We start from the raw sequence: 25,958 nt of genomic DNA, 5'->3' as shown, positions 1-25,958 counted from the left end.
CCTTTGTCGATTTGACGATGGTAATTGATGGAGTTTGTCGTACTAGACTATGGGATAAACTGTTGAATTGGGGTTGCCCGTGGCATTAGCATCGAGTTTTGAAGCACCTACATTCAGGTACCAATCTTCAGGTTTGCCTAAATATGTAGACATGCGACTACCTTAATAGAAGCTACAAGGGAATTAAGGCAGGGGTGCGCCTTATCACACTTTCTTTTTAATATAAAAATTTCAGATTTAGGAGCTGCATTTTGCAAGACCAGATCTTTTCTGCCAGTGCTGGGAGCACGGCGGGTAGCATACGCAAATGATCGGTTTCTTCTAGATAGCAGTCCTATTGGACTGCAGAGACAGCAAAGGGATCTTCAAGGAAATAAACATAATAATTTAGAAATTAAGAAGACTATTAATGTAAGTATTGAGGATTGGAGGAGCTATTGCAGGGTACTTTTGCTGTCTGAAAAGTCTAGCAAGGATGTTCTAGTTGGTAATCAGACTGTAATTTTATAAAGGTATTGACTATCTGACTGGTGTAGAAAAAGAGAACAATACCGAAAATACATACTTTTTTAAAATCGGTATTGCGAACAGAAAGTGGTCAGAGTTCTGCCCAAGTATTTGTTTAAATTCCCTTGTCCTTGTAGGCGGCAAATGAAATTTAGACTAAATGTTTTGCCTACCAAAGAAATAATGTGAATTAGGGCGAAGCTTGCAGACCTAGAAACGCTTTGTAGATTTTGTAATCATCCTTCTGAGACCGAATTACTGCGCCATCTTGTGATTAAATCATATGTTCTGCGCTCGTTTGGTAGGCAAGACTTGTTTTGCCCGATTTGTAAAGGATTTTAATTATCGAAGTCCTGAAGATTTTTGGGTTATACTTTTACAAGGGAATAATGTGTCTTTTTAACCCTGGCATTTATTAGATGTTTAATGTTTGTGTTTCCATTGATGTCCTCTTGCACTTGGGCAATGTAAAGAAACATTATGGTGGTACTGATTTAGCCTTATGCACTTTTTAAAAATCTTTAATATGCATTTTTGTTTTTCAGGTTGATACATCAGCATCTCAGTGTTTGGTTTTTGAAAAGAATAAGGCCATTGGACCTCGTGCTGCTTCAGATATAAAAATTCTGTTTGTGCCTCTGTATTCTGGAATCTTCCAGTGCGTGCTCAGTGTTTCTTCTTGGCCTGCGAATTCTAATGAAAACCCTCTGCTCCATTCAGAAGCTTTGGCATCAAAAGTGGTTTTGACTGCTCTTGCAGAAAACCCTTCTATTGAGGTAATGGATGATGCGTGAAGGGATGTATGCTACATGACATCCTAATTAGTTATTTAACAAAAAGTAGCCCTAGTGAAGGGAAAGCTTTGCCATTTATCGATCTAGGTGGCTGGAGATTAAAGTAATACTTTGGTCAGTAAATATATGCTAAAAATTTCAGATTCTGATACTCCATGCTCATTTATTGTCAACTTTCTCAGCTGCAGAGTGTATGAGTTTTCTGCATTTTTCATATTTGCATGTCCATTACATTTGCAGTTTCTTTCTTTCAAAGGTTTGTATTTTCCATGTGATTAGGATTTCCCTCACCATGTTAAGTGTCTTTGAGTTAGTTTGGAGTCTTCTTTCTCAAAACTGTGGCCGTCTCTTGCATAGTCTCCTGTATGACGCTCCCGCACCGCAATGAAGGCCACAAGTGTCTGTCACTGATTTATTATCAGATTTGGTGGAGTAAAAGCAGTATTACAAATTGGTGTACAATTTAATTCACTTTTTCCACTTTGAAACCAAAACCTCATGGTTTGTGTTTGAGAAGTGTGCTGTGTGGAAATTATTGTATTGGTGTTTCTCTTGGCCTGTAAGAAACCTGTGACGGCGGGGTCTTTGCTTTTCCAGTGCATTAATATTGCCCGCTTTGCCAGTAATAAACTCAAATTAAGAAATATGCGTAGGACTGGATTCATTTTAGCCACAATGCAGAGCACACATATCCCCGGGTCCCACTGTATGATGTGGTCAGACATCTCGTCCAATGCTGCACATATATCAGTCCAGTAAACAGTGAGTTTTGTATTACACACAGCATGTGTAATATACCAGCGTTTTCACTCCTGCATATAGGGCATTTCCTGGATGTTGTGTTGTATAGGCTTTGGAGTCGGGCTGGGGTATAGTGTACCTGGTAATTATCTTGTAGTGGATCAGTCGGTACCTGGAATTGCATGATATATTTTTTGCTAAATAACATAATTGCAACCACTGTGCTTCTGTGTATGATGTTCCCTAGTCTTGTTCCCATTCCCTTCTTGCCTTTATGGCCTGGGTTGCCCTACTAGCAAGGCTGATTTTGTAAAGCGTGGAAGCCGATTTCCTCAACGAACTTGGGTTAAACACGTATATCAGACCTCGATGCATCAGGGGTTCATTTGGGAAGCTCTCCCACACATCTGTCATTGCTGATCGCAGTCAGAGGTACTGGAGTCTTTGGAGTGGATTGACCTCCACAATCGTCTTGATCGTGTCCCAATCTACAAAGTGTCCATCTACAAATACATCAGCAAAGAGTACCACCCCTCTCTCCTTGCAGTGTGTGGCAAGTGTCGTTTCTTGCGACGGGGGGAGATGGGGTGCGTCCCATATTGGCATCCCAGGGTGGTACAGCACTGTCTCTGGTATCCCCGGCTAATCTGTCCCATGCCCTGCATGTCACCAGTGTTGGGTTCATAGACTTATCGTTATGGGGTCCCCTCACAACCAAGCTGTGCAGGAGTTTCACTGGTCCTTCCTTGTATGTTTTGATTGCGGTGTGCGGTGCATCTGGTCCCTCCTCAACCCAGTACTTCGCGTAATAGGCCTGTGCAGCGAGGAAGGATAGTTGGAAGTTAGGTACCGCTAACCCACCCTTTTCATATGGTGCAGTCAGCCGTTCCCAGTTAACTCTTAACCTTTTGGTGAGGAAGGTCCTCGCCGGCCACACCGGTATAGTGCTGAATAGGTAAAACAACTTTGGGTGTATGACCATTGTGATTAGTGCAAAACGTCCCATCAATGACATCGGTAGATGATTCCACAGTGTTAACTTGGCACGGAGTGTTTCAAATAGGCCCTCATAATTAAGCGTCCTAGTTAGTTGCGTTGTACATGCTATGTCCACTCCCAAGTATTTCACCTTCCTAGGCGCCCATTGGAGTACAAGCAAATTGGTGGGGCACCCCGTTGCATCCGTTAGAGGGAAGATCTCCGATTTGGAGGCGTTCAGCCTGAGACATGAATAGTTACCAAACTCACGCACGGCCCTTAGAATTCTTGCCATATTCCTCTACGGGTTCCAGATATACAGCATATCATCATCGTCGTAGAGGGTGATAAGCTCAAACCTGCCTTCTAGTGTTATCCCCGCTCCAGTGTATCTCGCCCTCAATAAGTCCTCAAGTGGTTCAATCACCAAGGCAAATAACAGTGGGAAGAGCGGGCAGCCCTGCCTCTTGCCTCCTCCCAAATTTAAAATTGACGATAAGACTCAGTTAACACAGACCCTTGCTTAGGGATGTGTATATAATACACGTACCCATTTTATGAAGTTCAGGCCAAACCCATAATTTCCAAGGACTCTGAACACGAAGGGCCAGTATATAGTGTTGAGTGCCTTTTGCATGGCCATCGCTATTCCCTGTGTATCTCTCGGAATATTCGCCATAATGTAATAGCAGCAGCGTTTATTGGTTACTGTGAACCTGCCTTGCACAAACCCTGCTTGGTGCTCATGAACTATGCGTGGCATTAAAGGTTTGAGACGAATAGCTAGGATCTTTGTGAACCCTTTGGCATCCGTGTTTAAGGGATAAAGGGCGGTAGGAGCCACATATCTCAGGCCGTTTCCCCGTTTTGAAAAGCAGTCATAACAGCTGGTAGTTCCCCCAGCTCCAGCGCATCAGCCCACACGAAGGAGGCGCGGGGCCAGCAATTCAACAAATTCTTTGTAGAATTCTGACCCTAGGCCATCGTTTCCCGTTGCTTTCCCGCCCGTTAGGGCCTTTATAGCTTCCTTTATTTCACTAAGTGTTAGGGGAGCATCGAGGGCCTCTCTAGCTTCACCAGACAATAGTGTTGTTGTTATCTTAGACAAGTAATCGGAATTGTCTATCTCTTTGTCCGTAGCAGTGCTTTGAGGGGAGTATAATGTGAAGTAGAACTCAAAGAAAACCTTGCTGATCTCTTCCTGATTTGTTACCACAACCCCATCTGCCCTATTTATACATGGTATATTCGTGGTGACCATCTCGCCGCGGACCATCGGCGTGAACAGTTTGCCTGGCCTTACCTGCTTGCCGTACCGTCGCACCTCTGCCAGTCTATCGAAGTACTGGACTTCTCGATCCGCAGCAGCCCGGTAGTCATCTAAATATTCCCTGATTGCGGACGCCGTCTGCGCCAATGGGGCGGACGCATATCGTTCTTGCAGCTAAACTATTTCCCCTTCCTTCCTCCTAAGTACTCTCGGTATATCCCTCAATACTCCCGCTACAGTGGACATGGCAACATTTATCATATAGACCTTGAAAGCTTGCCATAATATGGCTTGTCTAGTGACTGGACCTCCATTGTGTTCAAAGAGCTCATTGACATGCTGCGTTAGGCTCGTTTTGTATACTGGATCAGATAGTGCCGTTGTCTATCCTTCTTGACTTTCCCCAGGGTGTCTACATTTTTTTCATACTGTGAAGAGAACCAAAAGTGTTGAGGCCCATTTGAGACCTGTTGAGCCTAAACAAACCTGGGCATTGACAAGTAGAAAATGGTGATGTCACAGGATTTGTGCATGCTGGCCATGGCAACTGAATGGCATCATTGGACCACCAAGACACTTAATTTGGTGTCCGGTCAAAGGTTTGACTGCAAAGGGTTGAATGTCCTTTTGATCGAAAACAAAAAAGAACCGAAAAAAGGATCGACATTTTTTAATATTTATTTATATTTCTTTTAGTTTAGCATGTATAAAAAACTTTTTTATAAAGAGAAAACGGGGGCATTGAGGGGGTGGAACCCCCCCATTAAAAAAAAAAGTCGGTCCTTTTACTGTTGAAAAAAAGGCATTTGTGCCTTTTGTTTTCGAAACTTTGTCCTAGAACCACTAATTTTCACGTTCCTATCTGAGCAGTTTACAGTCGCGTGCCTGCACTGGCATTTGAAGGTGTTGCCCTTCTGCATAACAGCAACCCAAACCTTTTCACCAAGTTGCTGGTTATTGTGGTAACCCATCTGTGGGCACCAGGTGTGAAAGGTTTGCCCTATTTCACCAATTGGCTGGTGAAATAGTCTAGTCGGAAGGGGGGTCATGTCTGCATTTTTACAGACAATGGTGCGTCTCTTCGTTGTTTTGGCTAATCGTTAAAAACAAAAGAATTGGATTCAAGATGGCTGCCGGCAGCGACTAGACGCGCTGACGGCGGCTCCCGCACCCCGAGGCCCTTTCAAAGGGATCCACCACCCCCTGGGTGCCCCGCGCGGTGTCAGAAGACGTACGGGACTCTGGAGGACCGGCGGCACGATGCGGCGGGTGCTGTGGATTCTGTGATCTCGGCAGGCTGCGGCGGCTGAGGAGGCCCGCGTGAGCCAGCTGCGGGCGCGGAGCTGCAGTCCCCAGGAATTCTGGCGGCGGAGGCCTGTACGGGCGAACTGCGGACCGGGGCGTCGACCCGCATAAGGAGGCTGTCGCGGAGGAGGGGAGACCCGAAGAGAGGGACGCACCCGCCGCCGGCGGTACGAGGCGGGGGAGGTCATCTCCCTGAGGGGGAGGACCGGGCCTTCTGGCGAGGCCTCGTGCAGGAGAAGCAGAGAAGCGTCCCACATCCGGAGTAGGAGCAGCGGGAGCCGCCGGGGATCCGCCTGTGGGGAGGCCCCGGAGGAGAGTTGGGAGCCTCCTGGTCGTCGGCGGAGAGGTGAGGAGTGGGCGGGCCCCCCCCCCGGGGATGGAGAGTTGAGGCGGGGGTGGCCCTCCTCCCCCCTATTTGAACGGATCCACGGGGTGGAGGCTCGGTCCCCGAGGCTGGTGTTGGGGAACCCCGGGGAGGGGTCACTCATTGGCCGGGCCTCTCCCCCCCTCCAAAAGGTGGTGGGAGCAGTGGTAGGGGGGGCGGGGACCCCCACCCTTGTCTTCATGGGCGGTTGCCGCCCCCCCCCCCCCAACTGTGGAATTGGAGCCGGTGGGCGGCCCCGTGTGGCGCCCAGTAAAGGTGTGGTGGGCGAACTGAGGAGCGCTCCCCGGCGGATCCCACTTTTTGGATCCCTCGGGCTCCCCGGGTGAGACCTGCTGCCCGCGAAGTCCAGGGGCAGGGCGCCGCGCACCGGTCTGAGAGAGGGGGACCCCCTGAGCACCCTCCCCTCATTGTGGTCTGCAGCAATGGAAGCCAGGGGCGACAGTGGGGGGGACACCGAGCGCCTCAAGTCCCCTAAAGTACCCGGAGAGGCGGAGGACCGGGAGCCCCTGACCAGGAGGGATCTCAGGGGTGAGATGCACGCCTTAGGAGAAACTCTAGCCAAAGCCTTCGAGGACCAGTTTCAGTTGTTGAGGTCGGACCTAAATATGGCCCTGGGGGAACTGAAGCAGGAGGTGGCTCAGTTAGGGGAGAGAACCGATATACTGGAAAGGGGCCTACAGGAATTGGGAAAGGACGGTACGGCCAACGGGGAGGCGATTGATCGCCTGGACCTAGCGACCCGCAACCTAGAAATCCAACTGGAGGACTTGGAAAATAGGTCGAGACGGTCAATATAAGGGTAAAACTACTCCCGGAGTCAGTAACAGACGGGGAGCTGAAGGGAGAGGTGCAAAGACTTTTTATGGGCCTGCTGGGAGGAGAAGACCCCGCGGCTATAGAGTTGGACAGAGTACATAGGGTGGACCGACCTCCCCGCGGCCCAGGCGCCAGGCCGCGTGATGTGCTGGCAGCATTCTCACGGTATGCCCAAAAAGAGGCAGTTCTACGGGCGGCAAGGTCTCGCGTACCACTGCACTACAAGGGCCAGGAGATCTCCTTGTTTCAGGATTTGGCTTACAGTACTTTTGTGAAGAGGAGGGCAATGCGCCCAGTGCTTAAAGAACTCTCAAGAAAGAATGCCAAATACAAGTGGACCTTCCCGTTTGGGTTAGTGTTCGAATGGGAGGGCGCCCAAAGAAGGGCCACCAGTGTAGAGGAGGCGGCGAACATCATTCACCTGGATCTTGGAGTCTCCGGGGGGGACGCCGAGAGCACTCGGCCTGCTCCGGGGGATGGGGCGAGGCCGTGGGTGTGGTCCACAGTGGGCTCCAACGTAAAGAAGTCGGCACGGAAACGTCCGCAGGAGGGGAGAGTGGAGCCCGCTCGGGGGGGAGATGAGGGGGGGTCCCCGGAATGGGGGGCTTCCAGTTGATACAGTGGATGCGGCTGACGCGGGGGGGAGGAGGATGTAAAAGGGGGTGGTGGGAAGTTGGCTATGATTGGAAGCGGGGAGGGGGCGGGGATGCACTTCTTGGATCACGCAAGGACGAGAGAGTGTCCGGGGGATGGGGAGGGGACATGCGGGAGGCCTCCCGAGTTGGGGTTGGGTAGGCTGTGGGGAGGGCAGGGGAGGGGCTTTAGTTGTGGGACAGGGGAAGGGGGTGTGCGGGGGGGGGGATGGAGGGAGGGGGGTGGGTGGGTTTTTGCAGCACTTATCATGGAAGAATCACCCTACGAGCCTGGCATTTACAGAGCCGCACCAAGGGAAGTGGGGTTGGGGGGGGAGGCCCCACAAATAGAATGCAGGAGGGAATTTCCCTTTTTTTTTTTTTCTTTTTGCGGTCTCTCGATACCTCAGAGTGCAAGCTGCGGTGGGCACGTGATGTCCATTTGTTTCCTTCAAGTGGCAAACACATAATGTGAGGGGGCTCAATTCCCCCCTTAAGCGTACAAAGCTGGAGCATTTTGTTAGATCCCATAAGCCAGACGTGTTAGCCCTTCAGGAGACCCACCTGAGGAAACGAGATCAAGCCCGGCTGCGACTTAAGGGCTTTCCCCAGATTTATTTTGCGTCAGGCCCCACGAGAAAGGGGGGGGGGGTGGCCATCGCCTTTGGTAGAGGCACGGACTTTCAGCTCCAGGAAGCTCTTAGGGATAGTAATGGGAGGTTCGTGTTGGTTAAGGGGACCATATTGGGCTCATGCTACACTATTGGGTCCATATATGCGCCTAACGTGGGTCAAGACCAGTTTTTACGGGAGCTCTTAAACATTATTGAGAATTTCGCTAGGGGCCAGGTGGTGTTGATGGGGGATTTCAACATTGCCTGGGACAGAGTTGGGGATCGTTCCAGGAGTGGAGACTGGGGGGGGGGGGAGGGGCAGTGGCCTTCTCTCAGTTGAGGGAGAGATGGAAGGGGCTGGCCTCCGGGATGTCTGGCGGTCTCTGCGGGGGAGGGAGGAGGGCTTCACTTTCCTGTCTGATGTACATAGGACACAATCCCGAATTGATTACATTTGGGTATCGGCCAGTCTGGTGGGGGCGCTGGAGGCGGTGGAGGTGGGCCCCCTGGGGGTGGCGGATCACAAGGTCGTAGAGATGGTCCTTAAGCTGGGGAGATATAGGCCAGGGGTGTGGAGCTGGAGATTTCCGAACGGGCTCTTGAGAGACCCTGTGATTTGCGGTGAGCTAGAAGTTAGGATTCAAGGATTTTTCGGGAACAATCCCCCCTCCGATACGAGCTTGGGTACGAGGTGGGACGCTTTTAAGGCGACTCTTAGGGGGGGATCTTATCACCCTACAGGCGGAGAGGAATAAGCGGCTCAGGGGTTTGGAGGCCCAACTGGAGGGAGAGGTGGAGGTCGCCAGAGCCCAACTACGGATCGCTCCCACGAGGAGAGCCTTCACGGCGTATAGGCTGGCGGAGGGCCAATTGGGGATTCTGCGGAATAAGAGGGCGGAAGAAGCTATGCTCAGAACGAGACAAACATTTTACGCTAAGGCCAATAAAGCGGGCACCCTGCTGGCTCGTCTGTTGAGGGGACAAAGGGACCGGAGGGCCATTACCGCACTTAAAGATCAGGGTGGTGGGCGTCTTACCCGGAATGATGAGATAAGGGAGAGATTTGTGGAATTCTATGAGGCCTTGTACTCCTCCCAGGGTCCACCCCCTCGTTTACAGGGGGGATTTTCGGAGGGCCTGCCTCTCCCGCAGGTATCCAGGGAAGTGGCAGAGGAGCTGGGCCGCCCCATCGCGGAGGACGAGGTGAGGGCTGTTATTGCTGCTCTTCCTCGTAATAAGGCACCGGGCCCTGACGGTTATCCTGCTTCTTTTTATAAAAAGTTTTCTCACCTCCTGGTCCCACACTTGACGCAGTTGTTTAATGCGTTTAATAAGGAGGGCGGCATATCCCGGACAATGGAGGAAGCTAAGATCACCCTTATTCATAAGGCAGGAAAAGACCCGGAGGACTGTACCTCATATCGCCCTATTGCTCTTATTAACACCGAAGCAAAAATGTTCACTAAGGTTTTGGCACGGCGCCTGGAAAAACATCTTCCAACTCTGATCCACCAGGATCAGTCGGGGTTTGTTATGGGACGGCAAACAGCGGATAATATTAGAAGTGTGGCGCATCTTGTTGAGAAATCCCGCAAAACAGGTACCCCGGCGATTCTTCTGGCGCTTGACGCCGAGAAGGCGTTCGACCGGGTTGAGTGGGCCTTCCTGTTCCGGGTGATGGAGAAGATGGGGCTCGGTGAGGGCTTTATCAGCCTGGTCGCCGCTAATTACAAAAATCCCATTTCACACATTCTGGTTAATGGAGAGGTGTCTAGACCTTTTAGGCTTCAGAGGGGGACGAAACAGGGGTGCCCCCTCTCCCCATTGCTGTTTGCTATCTATCTGGAACCCCTCCTACTGGCGATCCGCCAGACAACGGAGATCGAGGGGATCCCTTTTGGTGGGGAACATAAAATCGCGGCCTTCGCAGATGACATGTTGCTTACACTTACTAACCCTAGAGAATCCCTCCCAGCTTGCATAGCACTATTATCCTCCTTCGGGGAGGCATCAGGCCTGCGGGTTAATTTCCAGAAATCGGAACTTATGAATCTTTCCCTGCGGGAGGAGGAGGCGCGGGTTGTCAGGGACCTGTCCCCTTTCAGGTGGAGCCCCTCAGGGTTGCGGTACTCGGGAGTTAGGATCACCCCCTCACTGGCTGGCTGGATTGGAGCGAATTTTGACCCCCTGCTTTTAGCAATCCAGAAAGACCTGCGGAGATGGGGGGCCCTTCCGATCTCCTGGCTGGGCCGGGGGGCGGTGCTCAGGTTGGTTGTACTTCCCCGGGTCCTCTACCTTTTCCAGGACATCCCACTGAGGGTGCCTGAAACGTTCTTTAAGAGGCTGGTTAGATTGGTACGGGGTTTTGTATGGGGGGGGGAAAGCTCGTTTGTCCAGGCAGCTGCTCACTGCCTCCAGAGATGGAGGGGGTTTGGCCTTCCCCGATTTCCGCCGATATCACGATGCAGCACAGCTCAGGATAATTAGGGAAAGGTTTTCGAAAGAGTATTTGAAACACTGGGTGAAGATGGACAGGGCGGTGGCGAGGCATCATCTGGGAGAGGTTCTCTGGCTCCCGCGACGGCTACGTCCCTCACACATTTACTTGAGCGACATCACGAAAAATGTGGTTGACTGCTGGGATCGGTCTGTGCTAAAAGGGGGGATCTCGTCTTTTCCTTCGCCGTTCACCCCTATCTTCCGGAACGGGGATTTTACTCCAGGGATGGAAAAGGGAGCGTTTCTGGCTTGGGAGGAGGGGGGGGTTGCAGGACATTGAGGGACATGTTCAGTGGTGAGAGAGTGAAATCGTTTGTGGAATGTAAAAATGAATTTGGTGTGGGAGAAAGAGAGAGGCATCGATACTTTCAAATTCGCCACTGGGTGATGTCTCCGGCTGTTAGGCAGGCGGCGACGAGAGATCTGACCCATTTTGAAAGATTCATAGCAACTCACGAGGGCACAAGGGGACTAGTCTCGGACCTATACAGACAACTTGAGAGGGGTAACCCAAGCATCAAGTGGACTTACATGACTAAGTGGGAGAATAATTCAGGGGTCCGTATGGAGCAAGCCGATTGGGAGAGATTATGGGCACGGATACCCAAGCTAGCGAAAGCGATCCAGGTTAGGAAGATGTGGTACAAATGCTTGGTGGGTTGGCACTACACTCCCGCCCGTCTACATGCAATGAACTCCGCCGTTTCAGGAGAATGCTGGAGGAGATGTGGGGAGAGGGGCACAGCTACACATATCTGGTGGGACTGCCCTATTATACAGCCCTTCTGGGATGATTTTAAGACAGCCATCGCTCAGGCATTGGGAGGAGGCCCCTCCGAAACCCACGCGAGATATTGCTGGGGAGGACTGGGAGGGAGGAGGGAGCGGGGAGTGGGGGTAGAGGAGACAGGACGGGGCTGCAGCAAAGCTCGGGTGATATTCATACTGGCAGCTCTTTCTCTCATTGCGCAGAGGTGGAAGGGGGCTGCGATCCCGACGGAGCAGGAGTGGCTGAGAAAGTTATGGGATATAGTCTCGTTGGAGTGGGCATCCTATGCTGCAGAGGATAAATTAGGGTCTTTTTACGCGGACTGGGGGGTGACCCTGGAATTCTTAAAAGGAGACTGTAGAGCCCAATGGTGTCCAAAGAGACTAAAATTATTGGACATATACGATCTGATGAGGCCCAGGGGTGAAGGGAATGAGAAGTGACTCTTAGGTGCTGCACCACGGGGGGGGAGGGTGGGAGGGATGGGTCGTAGTTTATAAGTATGTTACTGTTTATGTTCATTGATGTTTGTTTCTCTCCTCTTGGAAAACGAATAAATAGAAGTTTAAAAAAAAAAAAAGAATTTATCGCATTTCTGTAATTCATAGGGGCGGTGTTAAACATGGCGCTCATGAAGGCCTTCCACCACTCAAAGGTTTGCACTTACCCTATTAACATCAGCCATTAGTGAGATTCAGGGCCCCGATGGGACTTGCACAGTTTTTACGATAAACCAAACACATGTAGAGTGAATTTGACTTTTATTCCGAAGGTAATCTGTGAATTTCACATCATCTAGTCGAAACATCTGCCAGCTTTCTTTCGACCACCCCATTCAGCCAAGGTGGAATAGAAGTATCATAGGACGGGGCCTTAAAGGGGACCTTTGCCACCACATAGCAGGGTCAGATGAATTCTAAATGGACAGTACGCTGTTGCTGGCCTTTGGCCACTCTTCAAAGGGATGGCTGTGACCAACCAGATGATCTCCAAATGGATTTTTACATGCTTCTGGGTTTCATATGAGACTGATTTCCTGAAGAGAGTGATGTTGAACAAGGGGTCGGGCAGCTATGACCATGTACTGAAGGTATCGTAAGGGGTTTAATTCAAGAGATATGCTGGAAAGCCACTTGATTGAACTTGCATACTATCTGGACTGAGACGCAAAGTCAGGGTCCTTGTTTGGTAGGGTTGTGATGTAACACATCTTTCGTTGTGGTCTGTCTCCTTGATTTGGTACCTCCAATACCCCTCCTTACTTTGTTATATTGATTGGCTTTGCTGAAGCAATGTTTGAAAGTTGAGGCATCTGCAGAGGATATGGTATCCATTAGAAGAACAAGTTACATACTATTAAGTGCCTCTGTGGATAACTAATGTTTTTTTAAAAAAACAACAAAATAAATGCATTGAATTGTCCTTAAGTGATAGTTGTTACTCTTACGTCCCGTCCCCTTTCCTCCATACTGTATGGGCGTCCTTCGCAAGGGACTGGCGACGGAACCTTTTTCACCAGAAAAATCTTCTTCCCCTTTAAATTTAAAGGCGTGCGGGGGAGCGGCCCTGGGAGCATGCGCTCGCCTGACTACACCCACCGGCGCCACTTACAAGTCCCCTTTTCCGTGTCGACGGGAGCGGGCCGAATTCACCAGCGCTCCTGGGTTTGGTTTCGGCCATATAATACCACACGCTCTTCCCCAGATATTCTTCTATCTTTGTCTTTTTCTTTTCGGTTAGGTACTTGGTCCTCCAATGCCACACTCCTTCCCGGCGCATGCCAACTTCAGCTGGTGTCCAGCCTGCAGGGGGTTTGTCCCTACGTCCGATCCCCACACTCTTTGCCTCTGCTGCCTTGACCCCGACCACGGCTGGGAGTGTTGTTCCGCCTGCGATGCACTGACCTCACCTCCACTGAAGAACAGGCTATCTCGATGGAGGGAGCTGTTCCAGAAGTCGCCTCCGGAGTACCTAAAGGACTTTGCTCGAGGCCAAAGGCAAGGCCTCTATTTACCATTGTACCCCTTAAGGGCAACTCCATCGCAAGGAAGTGCCCAAGCTGGAGGAACCTCTCGGGTTCTCACACCAGCAGACGTACAGAGGCTAGTCCAGCTACCGGCCTCGCGGTCTCTGATCCTTCTGGTGTCAGGGCTGAGGGACGCAAGGTTCTTTTACCAGGGTTACCGTCCTGAGGTGCGGGATAGGTTTTATGTTACAACACAAACGTCTTGGATGAGGCTGGGTCCAGTGAGACAGGCACCATGTCTTCGGCACGCAGCTCAACAAGATGGCCGCCACGCCAAATAAGTTGGCCACTCGTCTAATACCTCCCCTAGGAACGGAGTGGGTAGAGGAACGAGATACAAGGTGGGACTGGTGTCAACCAGGTATGTGGCCTACAGCTTATCCCTCAGCAGCGCAGGGCAGGTTTTCCCCTGCACCCCAGGCAGTGTTCCCCGTCCCCAGCAGCCGCCAGCTACTCCGTCAATATCACCTGCCACCTCTTCAGCATCCGAAGACAGGTTCCTCGAAAGATTCCAAGCACTGATGCGAACTCCACAGATGGGGGCCATCCTTCGGGATACTATCAGGGATATGCTCCCTCCGGTCACTCCACCGGCACCCATAGTCATTCCTCCTATGACTCCAGCGCCACAGGCCCCTTCGCGGCTTCAGCGCAGCCCCCGCTACACCAGCCGGCTCCTTAGATTCCGGCTCCCCTGCCTCCCACAGTACAAAGCAGTTCCAGACCAGCCTCCGCAACAGCCACCGGCACTGGTCTCTATACTGCAGGCCACGGCTCCCAGCCCTCCACCTCCTGCTTCGGGCACCCTGGTGGACACTGACGATGATGACGACCCAGACACGCCATCTTCAGCCAAGGCCTTCCACGAAGCCTTGCAGGCGTGGCAGAATATTTGGGCCTTCCTCAGGCCGAGGTAGAGCAGCCCGAGGAGGTGGGTCTTGGCAGAAGTCCTCACCATAAGACCCCCTATCAAAACAGGGATCCCGATGCAGAAAGATGTAGTTGCCCTGTCCTAGAAGGGGTGGCCCAAGCCACACTCAGCCCAACCTGTCAAATGGCTCCTCAACGCCAAGTATAGGCAGATGGAGGGGGGGATACACTCTTGCTTTTGGCGCATCCTCAACCGCACTCTTCCGTGATCGCTGCGGTGTCACTTTACTCTTCAGCCTCAGTCGTCCTCAGCCACCCCGTCCTCGACGCTGCTAGGCAAGGAGGAAAAGATTCTGGTGGAGTACCGGAAAAAGCTGTACTTCAACCCCTCCTTGCACCTGCGTCAAGTTAACGCGGATGCCATGCTGGCAGCCGTTAACCAGAGGCTCTGGAGGGAAATTACAGATTTCCTCCCGGAACTTCAGGCGCAAAGCACGCATCAAGCCCTGCCTAGGAGAAGTCAGGCTGGTAGCGCAGGACATCATGGAGTCCACCGTGGCCCTCATCGATAAATCTGGCCGGGCCATCTGCATCGCCGCGGACATGAGAAGGACTGCCTGGCTCCGGGATACCAAGTTTAACCCCGACGTCCAGGAATGCATATTGGACCTTCCATTTGAGGGGAGTGACCTCTTCCACTCCACAGCGGATGAGGAATTCGATAAAAACAGCTTGTAAACAGCAAAGTCTTTATTCTTACAAAGGCCACGCCCAAGGCATACTCCCAGTCACATCAACGCTCTTACAAGGGTCGGGTGTTCGGCGGGTTCCGGGGCTTCCAAGAACGGAGGTCCAGACAACCTGAGCATTCTGAGTCGGCACCGGAGGAAACAAAAGGGGGTTGGGGAGGCACATGCTTTTTCCAATCCCTCTCCTCCGCAACAGCCTTACAGGGACAGAAGGCATAACACGTCCCTTCAGGTCCATGTGTCTCCGGTGGGGGCAGGCTTGCCTCTCACTGCAATTTTGCGCCAGAACTTTTTGTACCCCTGGATCCTAGCCGTAGTCTACACTGAGTCCCGCTTACCGGTCCCTTCCTTTACACCCTCCTCCCCTCTTCTCCCACAGATTGGGACAGCAACTCGGTGGAGATCCTGCCGCTCGTCGAGAGCCAGGCTGTGGAAGAAGTTCCAGCCTCAAAGCCAGGATTGGGCTTTTATTCCAGGATTTTTGCCATACAGAATAACCACCAGGTTGGCGTGAGAGTTGTGTTGGACCGTTCAACCCTCAATCTCTCCCTTCCTCGGTAAAAATTCAAGATGGTGACGCCAGCACTCATCGCAGAAACACTGGCCTGGGGAGACTGGATGTGCTCCCTGGATCTGAAGAACGCATATCTACACTTCCCGATTTGGCAGCCGAATCGTTCCTTAATGCGGTTCAGGATCATGTGCTGCCATTTCCAATACAAGGTGCTACCGTTTTGGCCTCAGCTCAGCTCCCAGGGTATTAACTAGGTTAATGCAGTGGCAGCCCTCCCCAGGGCCCAGGGCCACCACGTCTACCCATACCTGGACGACTGGCTTGTCGGTGTGAGATCTCCAGAGAGGGTTATCCACACATCCGCTGCACTTAGGAACGCACTCCACTACCTGGGGTTTACTATCAACCTCAAGTTTCAGCTGCAGCCCACGCAGAGCCTCACCTTTATGGGCCTCTTCTGGGATACTAGCTCAGAGAGGGTCTTTCCCTCAGAGGACAAGATTACGGCTTTTCACGCGAGCCAATACTCGCTTCCTGGCAGAGCAGTGACCTCGGCCTGGTGGTACCAGCACCTTAGGGTATCATGGCAGCAGTCCTCCTGGCCGTGCAACACATAAGACTCAGGATGAGGAGGCTACAGCTGCAATTCGCAACCTCATGGAATCAGGAGAGGGGTCCCCAAGCGGAGCTGGTCAGCATACTGCCGTCTCTCCACTCGGACCTCACATGGTGGTCCAGGGACTGCAACCTGCGGACGGGCAAGCCCTCCTGGCATCCATCCCTGCATGTCACCATCACCAGAGACTCCTCCCTAGAGGGCTGGGGAGCCACTCTGGATTGCCACAGCATCCATGGAGTTTGCACCCGGCAGGAGCAGGAGTTGCACATCAACTGGCTGGAACTTGGGGGCCATATCGCTAGCTCTCAGAGCTTTTGCTTCTGCTTGTTGGGGGCAAGACCATCCTTATCTAGACCGACAAATCCACCAGCATGTACTATGTCAACAAGCAGGGGGGGAGGGGGTACCAGGTCCCCTCTGTGCAGCCTAGCGGTCAGCATGTGGGAATGGGCCCTGGAGAACATCTACCTCACGGCAGTCCACCTCCCGGGGGAGGCCATCTTGGAAGCGGACAGGCTCAGCAGACTGGGTGTGGACAATTATGAATGGCAATTGAACGACCAGGTGCTCCCGGAGGTCTTCAGCAGATTGGGGCACACTCGGGTGGATCTGTTTGCCTCCTGGATGAACAGGAAGTGCCGTCAGTTCGCGTCTGGGAAGAGCCCCTGCTCCCTGGGCGATGCATTACAGATATGGTGGGAGGGCATGACGGTCTACGCCTTCCCGCCCACGCCCCTGATCCACAGGGTGATCCAGAGGATGAAGGAGACTTGTCACCTCAGCATCATTCTGATAGCTCCATGGTGGCTGGCGAGACTGTGGTTCTTCGAACTGCTGAGCCTCACGGACAGAACTCCCATTCACCTCCCGCTGGGTCCAGCACATCTCCTGTCCCAGCAGGGGGGCAGGGTTATACACCCGCCCCACAGAAGTTAGCCCTCGCAGCTTGGTTCCTGAGCAGGTCACCCTCAGCCACCTGAGCCTATCACAGGCTAATGTGGAGATCATTCAGGGTGTCAGAAACAAGGCTACCAGGAGCCAATACAGGAGTATAGGGACTAGGTTCTGTCATTGGGCAGACTCTAAGGTGATCAACCCCACCGCCCCCTTAAGTGCACGCTGGATGATTTGTATTTTATTTATTTGTATAGCGCTCCAGGCCCGAGGGCATCCGGGCGCATATCTTAGAACAACAAGGTACAGATAAGGCATACCGTTACATTGGAATTCAGGCAGAATACATGAATGTAGTGCCAAGAGCAAGGTACATAGTGAGCAGGATAAATAAAGTACACAGCAAGTGCAATAAACAGGTGGTTGTTGTCAAGGAGTGAGAAGAAGAATGTTAAGTAGAGGGGCAAATGGCAGTTAGTCAAGTGTGGAGGATAGCCATAGCATGATTGATTGTTTGAATAAAGTTGGAGAAGATAAGGATCTGATGGTAAGTGGAAGTGAGTTCCATAGTTTAGAAGCTCCGGCTTTCTGAAGTTTGTATCTGGGGATGGTCAGGCAAAGTGCTTGGGCTGATCTGAGTGACCGGGTGGGTACAGATTGAGAGAAGCAAGAAGCTAGGTAGATCGAGGCCTGATTGTTTACACATTTGTGTGTAAGGGCAAGGGATTTCAGTGATATCCTTTGGGCAACTGAAAGCCAATGTTGTCTCTTCCTTGTTTCAGAGATGTGTGCAGATCTGGGGATGTTGAGGGCCGCTCTAATGGTGTAGGTATGTAATCTTTATGATCCTGAAGCCGAGAACTGTACACTGTGTTTTTTTTTTTTGCTTGCACCCAAGTGAATATGCTGTAACAGCGCCACAGCGCCCTAGGGCAGCTGCACGCTTTATAAATGGAAATAAATAAATAGAAATGTCATTATTGTGAGTGACCTGGAGTTTGTTGAGGTTGCGTTGGTTAGTCCCTTGATATAGTGCATTGCAGTAATCAAGTTTAGACCTAACCAGTGTCCTGGCCAGGGAAATGCAGTTCTGTGTGGAGAGGAAGGTGCGGCAGGCTGTAATGAGCTTGCATGTGTAAGCAGAGGCAGCGGCAACCACATTAGTTTGTCTATTGAGGGAAAGCACAGAATCAAGATAGATTCCTAAAGTTTTGGTGTCATTAGACACTTTGATGGAATTTTCATCAATATCGAAGGTTTTGAACAATGGGTCAAGCTTGTTCAGTCTCTGTTGGGTACCCAGGATGAGAAGCTCTGTCTTGTCATGGTTGACAGAGCTCATGTTGGGCCAACCAAGCTTGGATGACTTGGTAGATGTCATTCAGTGCTTGGGAGTGAGCCATGTAATCACCAGTGATGGGAATGAGTATTTGGGTGTTGTCTGCGTAGTTGGTGTAGGTGACACCCAAATAATCAAGTACATCAAACAATAGTTTGGTAAATACATTGTAGAGTGTAGGTGAAACACAAGAACCTTGTGGCACGCCACATGGCACCTGGGTTGGATCTGTGGATGAGGTAGGGGAAAATACTCTCATATGTCTATTGTCCAAGAAGGAACTGATCCAGTTGGTGGCTTTTTCCAGGAATTGGGCAGCTGATTTCAAATTGCGGCAGAGAATTTGGTGATTGACCAAATGAAAAGCTGCTGAAAGGTCGAGGTAGTTGGAGGGCCAGTTTGCCATTGTCTTTTAAATCCTCAATTTGAATTTTGAGCTCTAATAGGGCTGTTACTGTCCCATGCTGAGGTCTAAATCCAGATTGTCTAGTACCAAGTAAATTGTTACTTTCTAAGTACTTCTGCATCTGTAAGTAGGCTGCTCTGTCTAGTATTTTTGGAAGAAACCGGAATGTAGTGATGGGTCTATAATTAGAAGGTATACATGGGTCTAGGGTAGGTTTTTTCAACAAAGGGATGACCCAGGAGTCCTTGAGATTATCACGGACAATGCCCGATTGAAATGAGGAGTTAATAATGGTGGTGATGAAAGGGGCAAGATCATGCGCGGATTCCTTAATGATGGGGGCAGGACAGGAATCATCCTGGCAGTTGTAAGGTTTCAACTTGCTTATATTTTCTACATTTAGGATGGTGAGAGGTACGACGCTGAACTGAGTATGAGTAAAAGAAGGGGTAGTCATCTTGAATTCCGGGTGTTTAGTTTGGGAGGTGGTTAGTAGGCAGTTTTGTTTAACATTGATTTTAGACTAAGGTGGTTATTTTAGTGAGGAGGGCTTTTTGAATACTGTTGCACCATGTGCTGTCTTTGCTGCAGGTATCAGGGATGGGCGAAGGGGATTCTAGTTCTTTAAGAATTTTGAATAGCTCCTTTGTGTTGGATTCTGCTTGCGAGATGCGTAGGTTGTACGTCTCTTTTGGCTTGAACAATCGCTTCTTTATAATTAATGGATGCTATGAAGAGGTTGTCTTTATTGGTCTCGCATGGGAGACTTTTCCAGAGAGCTTCGGCATTACGTTTTTCTTTGCGTAGTACTCTCAATTGTGGGGTAAACCATGAGTTCAGGTGGGCTCGTTGTTTAGATTTCCGTAATTTGAGGGGAGCTATGGTGTTGATGGTTTTGAGCAGGGTTTGGTTAAAGATGTCCACTAGGATTGTAGGGTCGTTGTCCTGTGAGGCACATTTGTTGAGTATCGGCAAGATGAGAGGGAGTAATTTGTCCCTGGTGATGTCCTTTTTGTTTCTTGTGGGAATAGGGGGTGCCATGTTGGGTTTGGGTCGTGGGTTGTTGGCTGGTAGGTTAAAGATGATAATATGGTGGTCGGACCAAGCTCAGGCGGAGTTGGAGCTTATTGACGTGTTGCAGTTTAGGTCCGCAATCCAATCGAGCATTCTTGTCATGATGCCCGCTCCCGGGGAGCCGGTTCAAGCCCTGCGTCCCCGAAAGCGGACATCCAGTCCCCAAGGAAGGACCCAGCAACCCCATATAGGGGCCCTTTGGACAGTGTCCTGGCGCCATAGGCGCCAGGCTCATTATGGGAGTGCTTGGGTGCACTTACCTGATGCAAACCATGCTGCAGGATCCCGGCCTCCTTGAGGCCTGAAAGGAACTACTTTACCTGTGGGACTAATTTACCATCCGGGCGTGGTCGGGGAAGGATACATACCTTATTGGAGGAAGGATACATACCTGGAACTTCTTCCAAGGCTATTTAAACCCCACCCGAACAGCCACACGTGCTTTGCGTTGTTCTGCATCTAGCAGCTGGACGCTCACCGTGTCTGCTCCTGCATCCTGACTTCTGCCACGCCTGCCAGCATCCTGGATCACCTGCAAAGGAAGAGAAGAAGAGAACAGAAGAAGGAAAAGTCCTTACCTGCTAAATCCGCATCCCGGAGACATCTCGCCGACAATCCTGAAAAGGAAGACTTATTTAAAAGCTCATTGCGTCGATCGCTGCAGCGCCGCATTCCACTCGCCTTTACAGGGCGCCTCCATGTTGAGCAGCGATCATCCGGATTCGCAGTCACGCCCCAGCGCCTAGGGAGAAAAAGACCAGAACAAAAGGTGAGAGAGAGAAGGGAATAAGGAAAGCTAAATCTCCATGTTAAGACTTACCTGTTGATTCATTCCCTCTTCATTTCGGGTCCGCGCCGCATCCTGGCATTTCCGGACCCTGGCCCCTAAGGGGAAAAAGAGACATCAGAGTTAATGAGCGAATTAAAAGACATTACCAAAAAACGCTCATTAAAGACTTACCTGATTTCTACAAGGATTTCACCTCTCGTCTCGGTGCCTGTTCCCCGGCATTCCGTACCCCGGCCCCTATGGGGAAAAAGACACTAGCATTAGTACATTAATGCATGGACACTAGGGGAACCTCTTATCAAAAAACTTACCTGGAAGCCAAGCAAGTTTGGTTCTCACCAATCCGAAAATCCAGTGAAGTAACTGGATACCAACACGCCCCTGCATCAGAAGCAGGATGGAGAGCTCGTCCTTCCAGACCCTAAGGTGAGACGCTACGAGGAATCACAGAAGGGTTTCGGGGAGGGTGAGAGGGGAAAGTGGGAGGCCGATTGCATTACCCCGCAGACAGTTAATCCCCTAATTTCGCCTACAGAAGGATACTTCTGCGAGCCAGACAAGCCAGATTTGGGGGCCCGGTCCAGTCCGTCTTCCGAACCCTGCGCATCACCTTAGAAGAGGTCACAGCAGCGCGAACCAGGCCAGCGCCTCCGTGGGAGTCAGGTGAGCGTTACAGTTCTGCCCTTGTTATAAGTAGGTTTGAGAATGTGATGCGAAAATCCGTTAGAGATGTTACTAGCAACCTCATCGGCCTGGAGATCCTTGGGGTCTGATAGGCCAAGATTAAGGTCGCCCAGTAGTAAGACTTGGGAGTTAGGTTTGGTGTTGTCAGTAAGGATGGATATATCATCCGAGAAGGAGGTGAGAGGGCCTGGAGGTCTGTAAATGAGGTGCAGTGAAGCAGTGTTAGTATGTGATAGAGAGATTTTGACTGATAGAGATTCGGCAGAGCTGAGTTGAGTGTTGGGAATAAGTCTCATGTTAATGTTGTCTCTGTGTATGAACGCAACGCCACCACCTTTTGAGAGATTGGGGTGGCAGTCGTTTATGATAATGGAGTATCCGTCTGGGATAGCTAGGGCCAAAAGCGTGCCTGAGGCAGCATGTAACCAAGTTTCCTTGATGGCGATGAAGTCAAGGTTTTGGGAAGTGATGAGGTCTGCGATATCAAGAGCGTGAGCCAGAAGGGATCTAGCATTGATGAGGGCTCCCTTTACATCTTTGTTAGGAGGGGCCAAAGAGTGGTCAGGTTGAGCCTGCATAGATGGGCGCAGGTTGGTAGTGTGCTGTTGGTGTGCATTAAGATGGGCGCACGGTATGTGAGGCTATCTAGATCTAAGTCTATAATTCCTAAGTTGGAGCGAACACGGTTGATTAGGTGTGGGTTTGGTGGCGAAATGTTGAAGCCACAAGGCAGGCGCATTAAGATAAAGATTGGTGGAGTGGTCGAGGGGAGTTAGTCATGTTGTTATGAATGGGCGTGATGGATGTGGTAGGGTCGTGAACCAAAGGTATGGTGCCATGGATCATGATGGAGAAGGGTGTGAAGAGATGGTGAGAGAGGGTCTCGAGTCTGGAGATGTGTGGTACACGGTGTGAGCAGGCTGATGGCGTGATTGTGACCAGGTGTGAAAGGAGGAGGCAGGCGAGGAGGCGCAGCTGCATGTCGAGACACAGGATCACTATAATTAGGTTAGACAATTTGTAAACTGATAAAGGTGCAGAAAAGGAGCGTGGTCACGGGGGGTTGTACAGGTAGAGGAAAGCAGTCCTAGAACATGCGGTGAGGTGCTTGCATAGTCGCGTGTATGGGCGAGATAGTGGTATAAGGCTGTGGTGGTAGACCGCAAGGCAGGTACTAGTGTAGACAGGCGATATATAAGGCAAGGGTTCTTGACAAGCAGTATCACGGCGGTACAACAATTCTAAAGCAGCAGGTAATTAGCAGTTCAATTCACTCTATAGATGTAATACACTACGTGGTTCCGAGGTTTAGGTGTTTTAGCGTTAGACAGGAGAGAATGCAGAGGTACAGTAGAGTAACAGTGAGGTAGTAGGCATGCACCCTAGAACAGGCAATATGAGATACGTTTGCGATGTAGCAGTAATGAACAATAGATATCAATGTTGACTGGTGGAGGGGACAGGGATAGATATATTGCGGGCCTGGTATACTCCCGGGCTTGATTATACAATGAGCGCTCAATAAGTTGAATTGAGCCACGTTAATATAGTAGTCGATACTCGTTCGGACTCTTACCGAACATAGGGAAGAAGACGAAATGTTCGGCCAGAATGGTGCCTGGTAGTGGACGTTTGTAGATTGCCGTCGGACGTAGAAGTCCTGGCAGCATGTGCAAGTCTATGGGACTTGTACGGAGTGGGCTCAGCGGGGGGAATGAGGGTTGTTGCTAGAGTTCCGCGGAGAAGTGTCCAGCGCTGTTCCACAGGGGAAGACAGGAAGGGGCCTTTGACTGAGTGGGCCTTAGGCAAGGTGGGCCGGCTTCCGCCTCCGGCTTGCCTCACCGCTTAAGGCTATGGACCCTGGTTGGTTGCTAGGCAACCATAGACGACGCCGAGAGAGCGTTGGATGCGGCGGCCATCTTAGGGTAGTAGGGGGAGAAATCCTCGTGGCTCGGGGTCGGCGAGGTGGACAAAATTGGCTGGCAGGGCAGTGTGGCACTGATGGCCTGGCCAAGGTGCCTCAGTACACCTCTTTGCTGGCCATAAAATCCACGGGACATCACAGATGCAGGGGCTGTACGGCGATCACACGAATTCCAGCTTCTCCTGCAGCATGAGTGCGACGCCGGCGGCTGAGAGCAGAGCACTGCTGCTGTTGCATGCTCCTACCCTGATGAGAAGTACTCTCCTTTTCGGCACACCTTGCGCACTCAGGAGTGCAGGTGGACACATGTTGCACCTACTTGGCAGCCATAGGGGCCTACAGAAATTCAGAGGAGGTCTTCTCTTCCAACCCGATAGTCAAGAAACATCTGGCTGGATTGTCCAGGCTCTACCCGCCCATCAAGAGGCCACACCCTGTCTGGGACCTCAATGGGGCGTTGGGCGCCTTGGCACACAAACCCTTTGACCCAATGGCGTCGGCGGACATCAGGCTGGTCACCATTAGGACAGCTTTGTTAGTGGGACTTGCCTCTGCTCGCAGAGTCAACAAGATCCAGGCTCTGGTGGCCTCAGAACCCTATTCCACTTTCCATAGGGATAAGGTGGTCCTGCGGACTCGCCCTACCTAAGTTACCCTCCGCTTTCCTTCTAAACGAGGAAATAGTCTTACCTACGTTTTTCGCTGACCCCAAGGACGAGGTTCAGAGTCTATTGCACTGGTTGTCAGGCGCGCTCTAAAATTCTATCTGGACAGGACCAAGGGCTTCCGCAAGTCAGATGCACTATTTGTCACCTTTGGGGGCTCCAGACCCGGGTATCAAGCATCCAAAGCTTGCATAGCACGGTGGTTGGTTCGCGGCCGTCAGGGAGGCTTATGAGGGGCAGCACAAGCTGCTGCCAACTAACATGCACGCTCACGCTGTCAGAGACGAGGACATATCATTCCAGCGACGGGTCCCGTGGCAAGTCACAAGTAGGGTGGCCACCCCTTGGGCTTTCTGTAAGCATGTCTGTTTGGACGACGGCTCGAAGTCATATGCGACCTTAGGACATGCGGTTCTTGGGAACTTATTTGGTTAAGGAGGGTCTCATCTCCACCCTGGGCCTACATTGTTGTAATCGCCCATGCAGTATGGCGGAAAGGGGATGGGACGTAAGAGTAATCATAAGTTACTCACCGTAGCGAGTAATGTACTCTTAGTCCTTAGTCCCCTTTCCTCCATACGTCCCACCACCCTGCCCCTAATAATACATGTCATTAGGCAATGGTAAATGTTGTTGATGCGTCCGTGGGTACTGGGATGTGGCGCTGGTGGGTGGATTCAGGGTAGCGCATGCACCCAGGGCCGTGCCCCGCACGCCTTTAAATTTAAAGGGGAAGAAGTTAGAAAGGGACCCCCATGCAGTATGAAGGAAAGGGGGCTAAGGACTAAGAGTATGTTAGTCACTACGGTGAGTAACTTATTTACCCAATCTATTTGCTGCCTTACCTGTTTCTGGTTTGCTTTCAGCCAGCTCCTACCCCTGCAGCTCTGGTAACTATCTCCACTGAGACCAACCTGGTTTGTACCCCACTTTTGCTATATGAGAAGTGGCCTGAATCTTCCGGGTCTTTTCTCGTGCTGCTCTGATAGTCCAATTAGAGTTGTAACTTGTACAGAAAGTCCTGGCATTTAAGATTGCATTACTTTGCATTCTGGTATCTGTAGTGCTTTAGGTACGAACACTGAAGTACATAACAGAATTCAAAATGACAGCTCAAAGCCAAAATACGCTATGAACATTAAATGAGGACTCTTGCTTATTTAAAACAATTAGTGTGAAACAAATAAGCGGTTTTATAGCCCTTATTGATTACAATTAACTTCATATTATATTGAAAATAACAATCTAACACAATTGCTAATCCTATAAATTGGATTGCAGGTCAAAACATTGTTTCAACATGCTTGGCTAATCAATTTTACTATACCAATTAATGGGCTGTGGATGTATTTATCACTGCAGATTTATTATCTTTTCTCCCAAATTCACTTCGGACTGACGCACTCCACTTGTGGTGGAATCCAGTAAATTGTTTGTCGGGGCAGTTAGTGCTTACTATTTGGGCAGTGCTCAAAATGTGCATTTGCCACTGGCTAGTAAGGATTGATTCCTGGTGAGTAAGAAATGGTGTGCTGTCTATGTAGAATTGAGATGGCAAGTGTCTTTTTATGACTGAGTAGCAGCTTACAAATTGACAATTTTACCCCTGCTCTGGGCACCTTCAGTTCCGGGGGAGGTTACGACTAGGCGAATGCTGCAACGTAGGTGTGGTCGGTACCACCTAGTACTCTGAGAAGGTAATTTAACATTTTCTGAGGTCCCAGCCTGCATGTTAAGACGTTGTAAAAATCAGAACCACCGTTGCCCATAAGGTACGCAACTTGTTCTTCTCTCTTTGCTGAAAATAGAAATGTTTTGTCAAAGAAGTAGCTGTATCACTTAAGGCCGTTAATTGCATCATGTTTAAGCATCAGTTTTTTCCAAGTGGTGCATCATAGAATACCAACAAACAATTTTAGTAACACACAAGTCCTGACAAAACACTAACTTTTTGAGTCATTTTACAGTGGCTGCCTGGCTTGTTTTGTAAAGCATTCACAATCCAAACCAATGGGACATGCACACCCAACTAAGGATTCAAGTTGTCTGAAAGTAAACTCTGATATGCAGGTCTCCCCTATTGTGTGCTCTTGG

General features: G+C 50.6%; 1 protein-coding gene across 5 annotated transcripts in view; it reads left to right on the top strand.

Annotated features, from left to right (window-relative positions):
* Positions 1 to 25,958, top strand: part of CEP192 (centrosomal protein 192) — a 2,773,731-nt gene that overhangs the window by 1,320,408 nt on the left and 1,427,365 nt on the right. For all 5 annotated transcript variants that reach the window (XM_069620824.1, XM_069620822.1, XM_069620821.1 and 2 more), the window contains one exon: positions 1,053 to 1,283. In XM_069620824.1, coding sequence (XP_069476925.1) covers positions 1,053 to 1,283 — 231 coding nt within the window. The remainder of the gene's footprint in view (positions 1 to 1,052; positions 1,284 to 25,958) is intronic.

Source organism: Ambystoma mexicanum, chromosome 5q (assembly GCF_040938575.1).
Source record: "Ambystoma mexicanum isolate Mex_15411 chromosome 5q, UKY_AmexF1_1, whole genome shotgun sequence".
In the NCBI taxonomy this organism is placed as follows: Eukaryota; Metazoa; Chordata; class Amphibia; order Caudata; family Ambystomatidae; genus Ambystoma; species Ambystoma mexicanum.
The sequence above is the reverse complement of the archived record's forward strand: the minus strand, read 5'-3'. Positions and strand labels throughout refer to the sequence as shown.